The 11,417-nt window shown below is 42.8% G+C and overlaps 1 protein-coding gene across 1 annotated transcript; it reads right to left on the bottom strand.

Moving 5' to 3' along the window:
• Positions 1 to 852: 852 nt before the first annotated feature.
• nfkbil1 (nuclear factor of kappa light polypeptide gene enhancer in B-cells inhibitor-like 1) lies at positions 853 to 3,482 on the bottom strand. The gene is made up of 4 exons (XM_061075771.1): positions 3,138 to 3,482; positions 2,938 to 3,050; positions 2,368 to 2,479; positions 853 to 2,278 (listed from the first exon to the last, which is right to left on the bottom strand). The coding sequence occupies exons 1-4, from the start codon at positions 3,409 to 3,411 to the stop codon at positions 1,689 to 1,691; spliced, it is 1,089 nt and encodes a 362-aa protein (XP_060931754.1). The 5' UTR covers positions 3,412 to 3,482; the 3' UTR covers positions 853 to 1,688.
• Positions 3,483 to 11,417: the final 7,935 nt, after the last annotated feature.

Here is an 11,417-nt window from a genome sequence, read left to right as displayed (position 1 = left end):
AAGCGGCCGCAGCGACACGCGTCATCCCGAGCGCTCCTCTTCCCCGGGAACACCTGTCATCAGGACACACGCACAAGCACGCGCACACACATATGCGACGACGACGAAGACGCAGAGAGACGAGCCGCAGGCGACAGGCTTCACTCCGACTCAAAGCGTCCCCCGGACCAGACAGGCCGGACGCGTTCAGGGAGAGAAGCCTCTGCTCGGAGCTGCGTCGCCCGGCAATGGACACGGATTGCGTCTCCGGGGGGTTGCCAGGTCCGGTCCCATCCCGCGAAATAACCCGAGAGTGGACGTGGCAGTCACATAAACTGGCTGGATGGAGGTTACCCACCAATAACAACAATTATAATAATACTACTACGAATAATTACAACTGTTATAATACTACTACAAATTACAATAACAGCAATAATAATGATACTATATAAATACTAGTAATAACAATAATCTGTCCAATAAACGTGTTATTTGTTGTAATTCAGTATAAAAACGGTTTATTTAATCTATTGATGTTTTGCAGCTCAAACAAAAGTCTGTGTGAGACAAAGTGAAGATACAAACTCATTAATCACAAATAAAGAAAAACAACACATCTTAACATGTATAATAAATATAATACAGCATATTCATTTCAAAAACTGACTCCTAAATCAGTATTATAATTCAAATTTAAAAAAAAATGTTTTGGCATTCTTTGAAAATTATACTATTATCGTATTTGTATATATATATATATATATATATATATATATATATATATATAGCGTCTTAAATAAGAATAAATACATACATAGAAATTATACAATGGTCGTCCCTTCACTTTATGATAAAATAAGCAGAAAATAAATCACATGACATGATTTACTTAAAACTCAATGAAATAGCTGTACTGTGTGTTAAGTGGTAATATTTTTGATTCGTCTGCCCAGTAAACAAGTTGGTTCAGTCCCTTTGTCTCCACAATGTCATGTTTCTGTTTAAAAAGGGGGTTCGCAGACAAACCTGGCAACCCGCGCATCTTCTTATTCTGTTCCATCACTGAAAGCAGCCCGACCATCTGCCCCTCTTTGTGTGAGAAATCCTTTATTTAAGCTGCTGGTGGTTATTTGATCATTTTAGCAGTTTAACACTAAACATTCCCCTATTAATAATTATTACTTTAGTTTTTCATAAAGGCATATTTCACATGAATGAGTCTTCTTGGTGAGACGGACAAAACGCTGATGTGCTTTAAGAGCGAAAAATACACGACACAAATTACTCGAGAAATTTGAATATCATCGATTTAATTGCATTTAAAAACCTAATGTTTCACTCTGTTTTATTAGTGCAACAATCAGTTCTCTTTACTTTGTTTTAACAGATGCTTTTAACCAAAGCAACCCTCAGATAGGATTTGCTCCAGCCCCCCCACCCCCACACGATGCTCAATTTATAAGCGGTATAAATAATGGACGGATGGCATTTAATAGGTCAACATTGAACGATGTGTAAAATGGGACCAGATATAAAGGAATACTGACACTGGGGACAGCAGCTGATGTGGTCGTCACCACATGTGCAGCAGACAAACTGCTGTGGAGACTGTATGCAAATCATCGCCATTTGTGCGTAACTTTGAATATCATTTGTTTGTAGGTTTTACATGCACACATTTCCATTGTGTGAATTCTCCAGTGGGTTTAAGCCCTCAGACTCTGGGCCAGTCTGTTGAGCTCCTGTGACAGAGCTGTGACTGTGTCCAGGATCCTCTTCTTGTCCTTCTCCTCTAACCGCGCCTCACATCTCTGAGCGAATCTGTCCGGATGCCACAGCGTCTGCTGCTTCTTGAGCATTTTACGAAACACCGGCAGGTCCTTGCGGTCCACCCCGTGCAGCATGAGGTCCACCATCTCCTGCACTGTACCTTTGGGAGCTGGCCAGGGGATGTCACTGTAGCTGAGCTTGGTGCTGCCCTCCGAGGAGCCGCTCTGGAAAGTAGCTGCACACTTCTCGTCGTACCTGCGCTTCTTGCCCTGTCGAGTCTCTTCCTCTTTACGTGCCGCTCGAGCCAGATACTCTTCATGTTCCCTCTGCAGCTTCTCATGCAGCTCCTTGTAGCTTCGCTCCTCCTGCTCTTTATCTTTTTCACTCTTCTTTCTTTTCCATCCTGAAGACGACGCTGCCAGTCTTTGAGCTTCTGCATTCTTTTTATCAAAATATTCTCTCCTGATACGACTGGCCCAGTCCCCAAAATCTTCCTCGTCGTCATCAACAGGAAGAAAATCATCAGCTGTGAAAGAAATACAGCAGCACTGTTATCATCAAGTGGAGAAAGTTGATGTATAGAAAGTAACATCGAAGAAGGAGATTGAGCTTTACCGTCGTATACTCCAAACATTTCAGAGAACTCGTCTTCACATTCACCAAACAGCTTCTCCTGCCACTCCTTCTCAGGGTCCGCTTCAGGTGGACGACTCGGGTTCGCTGCCCTCTGTGAAGAATAAAAAGACAAGAGGCATAAATATGATCCAACGTAGATCAAACTGTGTTCTACTAACTAAGGATGCTTCAGAAAATTCACAAAAATATCAATGATTCAATAACTGTTGAGTTTGTTAAACCTAAAACAGACATTTGAAGACGTCGTGGATGAACGATGGCTGACAGACATCGTTCATCAGCCTGAACCTTATGAGATAATGATAATTTGTCAAAATGAAGTTAAGCATAAAGTATCATTGGCACTTCTGCTGCTGACAAAACTCCATTTCAAACAGTCAGGCCTCTTTAGTGTGATGATGTGCTACTTTAAACCCACTGTGACTTTAAGTGTTGTAGTATTCATGTGGGGGAAAAGCTAGTAGTGGGTATTATACACCATATTCTTATATATCTGATTGTTAGTAGCATCCCTGCAGTTTCTGGTGAGAGCTTGGATCTCCTGTTTACCTCTGGGTGTCTCATGAAAGCCAGCAGGTCCTCGGGTGTGACTCCTGCCCGGTTCGGGACAGTCATGGCCTCAGGACAGCTCTGCTTCAGGGGCACAACCAGGTCAACGTACGCTGACGGAAAAATCACAGAATAAATATGAATACATCAACCAACGGAATTACATTTCCACATTACATCCCCACCCCTGTCCTGCTTACCTGTCTTCCCGTGTTTGAGGGCCATGTTGGCCGCGGTGTGCAGCGTCGTGTCTCCCTTGTGGTCCCTCTGGAGGACATCGGCTCCGTGCTCCAGCAGCAGCCGCAGCACGGCGTCGTCTCGCCGGCTGCAGGCGAGGTGCAGCGGGCTCCTCTGCCTCTTGCCCTGGGAGAAGTTCACCTCCAGGTCCCGGTGCTTCCTCAGGTACGACTTCAGCTTGGGGAGACTTCCCTCCTCCACGTACCTCCACACCCGCTTCTGCTGGCTGGACACCATGCTGCAGAAGACCGACTGTTGTTATTGTTATTTTTATGAGTTAGCTTGAATATGTTAGCATCAAAGGCCCGTTTAGCTTCCGGGTTGTCTGTGAAATAACTCCGACGCCAGCAACGGCTCGGTCGCAAAGGTTCCGGGGACGGGAAGGTTCCGGCGCTGACACTAGATGTCAGTATTGACCTATTTCTAAAGCAGAAATACATTGATAAAATAAGCGTGTGTTTCATGGCACTGTGCAGAGTGAAAAACAAACAGAAGCTGGTCAGGATGCTGTGAGATGTAACTTGTATTCCTTCCCCCTCTTTAATATAGGAAAAAAAGGCCTTCTGTTCTGCCTCTGAGTTCTTTTTTTGCTGAAAACTGAAGCGTTTGGCACTACACATATGTTTTTCTTACTTTAATGACCCTGTTGACACTTTCTTCATGACTAATAGCTCAGTATTCATCAGCCCTCCGTGCTCGCTGTGGTTTTCTGGGCCTCGGCCTCATGTCAACACCCCTCCTGTCAAGTTAAGCTACGTCTGTTTACCTCTAAATCATCCAAACCGCTCTTTTGTAACGTACTCTATTTGATCACACATTTTGAAGTTCCAGTTCATAATATTTCTTCACAAACTACTTTATGATTTGTTATGGTTGTTGCAATATTCATTCTGTCTGTGCATTACAATGGTTCATGTGCAATCTATCCACTGCACATGTTTTTTTTGTTTTTAGTGTATATTACACTACACTGGGGCGGTGTGGCCTAGGGGGTAGAGTGGGCGTTCTCCGACAAGAAAGTTGCCGGTTCAATCCCCACTCTTCCCCATCTGCATGCCGAAGTGTCCTTGGCAAGGTACTGAACCCCTAAATGGCCCCTCATAAAAATGTTGAGTGTACTAAAAATGTAAGTCGCTATGGACAAAAGCGTCAGCTAAATAACATGTAATGTAATGTCATGTAATGTAATATTAGTTTTTATTCCGTTCATATTTTTTCTATTTTTTCTATATTTACTTACACTTAATGTCACTTGCTGCTGTAAAATTGCAGATTTCTCCCCCCTGTGGGACTAATAAAGGATCATCTTGTCTTATCTTAAGAGTGTGGCTGCACAGGGACACATCTGTTAATCTGCTTGCACTATGAACTAGAGCAGGAGGAATGAAGAAAAACATTAATGCAGATGCACATTTTGACTTTGAATAAACTTATCACCCAAAGGGAATCGTTTCCTAATTGAAACAAGTGCTTTTATACAGTTCATTTACTTCGTATTCCTTGTCATGCCTTCTCTCTATCTCCACAACTGAAAATAGGGAACTTACACAGAGACTTTTCTGATGTCATGGCCAATTTCAACTATCCAGAAAATTGATTTCATATGCACAATCCGACTTTTTGTAGTCCCTAGTGCCACTGTGGAAAAACATTTCGCTATGGATATATGCATATCTTTTTGTTACTCCTCCTGAATGTTTCTCTTCTGATTCACGGCCCAGGAAGATGTATTTCTGGGGTTTCATATGAAAATGTTGGTTTCACATCCATCTTCAGAAGAATAAAAAGTTTCTCAGAGCTCTGTTTGAGGCACTGACAGACAGTGAGGCCCTATTGAAATTGTAAGGTTTATTATTATTTTTCAGGCAAATGAATTGGCTTTTTGAGGGCTTAAACATGCTCAAATTCTTACCAAAATTTGCAGAAAAGTAGAAAGTGGTGAAAATGTACGTATTCTGGAGGAATTTTCAATGGGCGTGGCAAAATGGCTCAACGGTGCACCCCGAGACCTCTTGAACGCGTTTCACATTGACCGATCTTCACAAAAATCAATACACAGGTGTATCATGAGTTTAACCTTGGCTTCTGACGCCGTACAAAAATCACAGTGTGGGACACATTTAATTTAGTATAATTCTAAAAATCCATGCAAAACCTCTAGTTTATTTCCGGTGATCAAATAAATTACATATTGTTCCCATCAACTAGCACAAGGAGTAAGGGTCACTCATTACTCATTAATCAAATCAAACCTTCGGCCTCCTGAACTTTTACTTTGAAGGTGAGCTGTCTCTCTGTCCCCCTCTGGATGTCCTAGTTCAAGTTTAGCTTCTCAGGTTGACTTCCACTTCATGCACAGACCAGGTGAGGCCTCACTGCTGCCAGAATCTACAACAACAACAAATGTTGTGATTAACTAAAGTTGTCCATAAAAGAAAATCTGTATTATCCTTTAAAGGCAATTTGATGTACAACCAGCATCAGTGCACGACAAAAATAAACCAATATATATAATGTAAATAAAACACAATATAAAAACCCTATAGACTAAGTAGCAGGGGAAAATTAGCTTTTAATAAATTAAATGATAAGTCGACCAACAGAAAATTACCCTTCAACTATTAAGATATTCTAGAAACATTTCACTCTACTTTTAAAGCAATGATTCTAAATGTTTACTGCACCCATTTTTCAAATTGAATTTTTAGAATTTAGTTAACATTTTTCAAGTCCGATACAATTATTATAAGATCTTTGAAAAATTAAAGAATTTAAGATTTGATTTGATCCACATCGATTCATCTAAGCCCCAATCCTCAGAACAGACATTTTAATATGAGACATACATGTTTAATTGAACTGACTCACACATACACATACACACACACACACACACACACACACACACACACACACACACACACACACACACACACACACACACACACACACACACACACACACACACACACACACACACACTCACACACTCACACACACACAAACACACAGCGCAATGGCAGAAGACAGTTGGAACATGACTAAGATACAACAAACCTCTCTGTGCTGTGCTTTCCAGTTTCCAACTAAACCAGTGAAAGCTGTACCTCAGAGCATTTCTTGGTGATGTCCTTTAGAAGGATGCATACAGTGCTTTCTTGCTTGCTTGTGTCGGTAGCGTTCTTTACCTGTGATGCCTACATCAGTGCAGCTGAGCCTCTGAACTGGCTCGGTCCTGCTGCAGAACACAGGGCGCCCATTTAGGCCTGAGCGAGCGAGGGATGCACAATAGAGAGGATAGAGGAGGGAATGAAGGGACGCACTGTGCACTGTGAAGAGGATGATCAAGTCTGAGTCTCACATAAACCAAGATCCGGAGTCTCCCAAAGCTGGGGCACATCCGCTCTCTTCTTTTTTTGCTTTCGGAAACGACGTGTCTCCACTAACGATGTCCGTCTTCTGTGAAAGGACAGATAAAGAGAACAGAGGGATGAGGGAAAGAAAGAGAGATGTCTCATTTGTCAGTCCAGGTGATTTGCACGAGTTGCATGTCTGCCACTATTTTTTACACCTTTATCGTCTTAATTATGGATTATTTTCTGCTCAAACAGGATTCTGACTGATTCCTCACCGACTCAATGCAGAAGAGTTTCTAGAACAAGTAGCCATGTCCTCCAAGACCTCAGGTGGAGCATGCATCTCTTGCAGAGGGCCCTAAAAGGAGGAAGATGCCTCTGAAAGACAGGATTTCCCCGACCAGGAACCTTTACCGTGCCCACCCTCCCTTTGTCTTTCCTGCCTGGCCTGCTGACTGCTTTCCTGTCTGTGAGGTCTCGTCGTCCTCCTGGGACTCTGCAGGGAGGAGCGCCGGAGGACCGTGCAGCAGGAAGCCTGGGGTCCTCCAAGACGCTCCAGGGGTCAGCATCTCATCCTACCACGCTGCGGTCAGACCAGGCTCAAGGTCCGGTCTGCTGGCTGCGTTTATCCAGCCTCCATTGTTAGGAAAGGGGAGAAACGTGTTCCAACTTCCTCTGTCTATTTTCTGCTCAACCTGGTTTATTGGGTTTTCAATTTATTACATGTCGACTGGTGCTTCTAACAGAAGCAACGCCTGGCAGCAAGCGGGGATTTACAATAACAAAAAGACACAAGCCATTTGTCAACCATTGATATGACAATGAATGGGTTAAGGTGGGCCCTCCCTATAGAAACTCTCCCTTCTTACGTCTATCTGTCGTTTAATTGATTTACATCATGTCCCTGTCGAGTGGAGAGTTGGGGTTTCACCTATTTCATTGTGTCTTTGTTGACTGAATGTCTGGAGGCACAGAGTGATTAAAGTTCATCCAAACCTGAAGGGTCAGTTGGAAAATGAAAAAAGAAAGCCACAATAATATATGTATCTGGTTTTGTAAAATTACTAATTAAGTTATACTAGTATGATTTGTGCATCTTTAAATACTCATGGATAAAAGGCAAAGAAGTGCGGGCATTGCCGGGGAAATCTCATATTTTGCTTAAAATGGAGGTGAAAAGAAAAATAATGTAAGCTATCGCATCAAAACAGGCATTAAGCATCCTTTCTTCCAATGTTAATGCACTAGTACTTTTTATTTCATTAATTTTAAAAGTTAAAAAAAATGCAGCATGTTGAGCCCTCAGCTGTTACTTGTGCATTAATGCTACACTGTCGGCCTCCTCACATTTTATTTCTTAATCCTCCAGATCTTCCCTTTAACTGCCATTGAAAACCATTTAATCACAGTTTGGAAGATGGTGATTTCAAGCTGGAAGAGCTCTCATCTTTCACAGCCTTCAGTGCATCTGTCGGCTTCTTTTTAAAACCTCTGTCAGTTGCTTCGATGAACATTTTTCAATAGAGCTTTCAAAAAAGAACTAAATATGAAATATTCCTAAACCTGCACACAAATTTTATAGAATCAAATTAACATTATAAATAAGTTAAGCCTGGAGGGATATTTTAATGCTGTGCTGGTTGTTTTATTTTGTTTCGGTTGTGATATGACAGAATCAAATAAATGTAGTACAATTAAAAGTGCAGTATTTCCCTCTGTAATAGAATCAAGGTATTAAGTAGCTGTAAATGAATGTCTGTAGGCAAAGTACTAAGTGAAATACGCAAATGTAAAAATGACAGTAAAAGTTAACAGCGACTTATATTTGCAGGAACTACACAGCCTATCTTGTGATGCAGGATTATCTACACACATTTACAGTTTTACATAACTTCTGTTTGATAAGGATCATTTAAAGATATTTAGTGGTTAGAAGTCCACAGCCCTGGCTCTAGACGTTCTCCAGAGGTTTCCTCTCACACATGAGCCATGCAGAGAGAAGTTCTCCACTCAGGGTCGGTGCAGCTGACAGAGACAGAATGGAACAAATTAATTCTACTGCAGGGATCTTGTGTTTGTGTTTACAGCACATCAACACCAACATCAGCCCTCATTACTAAAAGCTCTCTGGACATCTTCATCAGTGTGTTTTACGTGTTTGAATCCGCTTTTTCATGCAAAGTTATTTGTTTTGGCTCCTCTGGACTTTATACCCGGTGGACTGGCCGGAGAAAGTTTGCAGGAAGTCTGGAGGCTCTCACTGGGACATTTGTGGCCACACATACACCTCCTCCGGAGAAGATCCAGAGGAGATCAGTGCATGTGTGAGAACAGCTTGTATCAGATGTTAACCGTTGTCAACAAGATCCTATTATGGCCGTCATTAGTGGTTTGAGTTGGTTCATTTCATGGAGCCTTAATTTCCCCCCTCAGGTGTGTTTTCAGTCAAAAAGAACAGTTGTCTTTGTACAGACAGTCTCCAACAATCCCAACCACCACATTACCGATTCAGAGATCAATGTTATTTACCAAATATTACAAAAAGAAAGGGACGAGTCATCTTTTGTGTTTGTGATTTGTTTCCTGGAGATGTTCTTGTTGTTTGTCACATCTTGGAAATGGAGCTAGGACTGTTTATATCCCGCGGCAACGGGGCTGCCAGTGTAGACACACTTAATTTGCACACTCTGTTATTATAGAGGAATGAAAAACATTTGTGAAATCATTTCTGAACATCCAGTGCTTTCTGCAGACAGGCACCCGGCCTGACGAGGACCAAAGGATATAAATCTTTCCCTCTCTCTCTCTCGGGGCAGCTTGGCTTGGCAAAGTTCGTGCCATGAAATCTTTGGTAACACGATCACATCGGCTTCATAAAACTTGAAAACCATGAAAAAAATCTCTCCAGATTATCTTACCGAGCGGGCTTTGACTTTGATGCTGACAGGTGGAGGATAATGTGACATGTCATCTTGTGGAAAAGAAAAAAACTAGCCGCTGCATGGCATTTTAAAATGTACTGTATGTTGTTTCACCAATAAAACATGTGCAGGCTCCAGATGGCTGGACAGAACTTACTCACTTCCCCGCTGCCTATTTTTAATGCTTTATATTAAAGTGTTACATTAAAACTTTCTAGACTCAGCTTGGAATATTTATTTAACACAGGTTTTTGCTTTGCATGTCTGTGTTTGCGCCTCCCGGCTGGGATCAGATTAAGGAGAGCCGAGACCGTGGCGATGAAGGAGGCGGAGGCCGAGGGAATGTCGCAGCAGCTGTTGCATTTCTCTCTCTTTCCCGTGACGTGAGAGCCTTCAGACGTCACCTGTCCCAGCGTTAAAGACGCAGATGCACTTTTTCTCTCCAGGAGGAGTACAGCGTTGGTCCCATTTAGGCCCCTGGGGTGGAAAAAATGTCCCTCTGTAATTGTACTTCTGTAATTGTGACTGATTTAGACTAAGACCCTCTCATCAACAGGTATTACACAGGCCCAGTGAGTCGACTCCCACTACAAATCAGTGAGCGAGGATTTATCCAATCCCCCTGTCTCCCTGCTGTTGCTGAATATATCCTGTAAAAAGCTCATTACTGTCAGAATTGGTTAATCACTGAATTCTAATTTAAAGCTCGACAACCTGCTGTGGTTTCTGTTTGCTGAAAACAATACATTTGATTGTAACACGGCAGAGTGTGATGTTTGAAAGGCGGGTTGGGAGTCTTTCTAGAGGTTGTGGTAATTAACCCTAAGACTTCTGGGACAAAGCCCAACGACCGGCGCTTGATCCAATTTAGGAACTTTTGTGCTCGCTGATTGTTTGTCGTCGCTGATTGTCGGGAGAGCAGAAGAAACAAATACATCAGGAGGAGGAAATAGAAGTCCAACGTGCATTTCCTGCAGAGACGCATGCTTTGATTCTCGGGCCCTGCAGAACACAATGGCTGTTGGACCGCCTCCCCCCCGCCGCAACACCAACAGGAAGAAGTAGATTCACTGAATGGGAGAAAATGCATTCCAGCGACCAGACTCAACCATCACAAGTAACAGAGGGACACCAGAGAGAGGAGTTTGTTTTTTTAAACACCATTTTTTTCTGTTTTATTACAAAATCATAGACATTGGATTCAAAATACTGTGTATTCACAAAAATGCTTTCATGTATTTGTCAGGAGCAAACTCATTGTCATTCTGACGATCAACACACACACACAAGCAAACTCATTCCTCCACACACACACACACACCAACAGGCTGTCGAAGCAGTCACCTTTTAATTGGGCTATGCACCAGCCTGAAAACATTTGTCAGCTGCCATCTGTCCGTCTGTCTGTCTGGGGACTCCCACCCCTTCCCCGTCTCTCCTTACAACACCCTTATCACACTCGAACACCTCTCACCGACTGGCACATCCTTCCTACACACACACACACACACTCACACACACACACACAAACACACACTCTCTACACTGCTGGCTGTGATGCAGATACTACAGACTGGAGCTGGAGAGCGGGACGGTCTGGTGGGTTTCACACTTCAAGTGCTTACAAATGAAAACACAAACAGCAAGGGGGGGGGGGCACATGTATGAGTATTGACGACAGGGTTTCAGAGTTCAAAGCTCAGCACTTTGCATCAAGTCCACACGGGAGAGCCCAGAGGAACTCATTATGAGTGTTTTGTCCTTTTTTTTTTCAAAATACATTCCACTTTTTTCAAAAAAATATATATAAATCATTTCATTTCTTGGTCCCTTGGTAAAGTTTTGCCTCCCTCCTGCAGCTGCAAGTGGGAGTTGGAGTGTGGCGAGACCCAAAATCCACAAGCCTGAGGGTCCACCTTGTAGTCCACAGAGGGGGGGGGGGGGGGGGGGGTCAGAGGATGACTAC

The sequence above is a fragment of the Limanda limanda genome, chromosome 1, assembly GCF_963576545.1.
Source record: "Limanda limanda chromosome 1, fLimLim1.1, whole genome shotgun sequence".
In the NCBI taxonomy this organism is placed as follows: Eukaryota; Metazoa; Chordata; class Actinopteri; order Pleuronectiformes; family Pleuronectidae; genus Limanda; species Limanda limanda.
The sequence above is the reverse complement of the archived record's forward strand: the minus strand, read 5'-3'. Positions and strand labels throughout refer to the sequence as shown.

Excerpts from the sequence above, each read along its gene's own strand:
- nfkbil1 (XM_061075771.1), bottom strand. The coding sequence starts at position 3,411 with ATGGTGTCCAGCCAGCAGAAGCGGGTGTGGAGGTACGTGGAGGAGGGA. Across the intron at positions 3,051-3,137 it reads CCTCAAACACGGGAAGACAG|CGTACGTTGACCTGGTTGTG; the intron begins GTAAGCAGGACA and ends TTTTTCCGTCAG. Across the intron at positions 2,279-2,367 it reads AATGTTTGGAGTATACGACG|CTGATGATTTTCTTCCTGTT; the intron begins GTAAAGCTCAAT and ends TTTCTTTCACAG.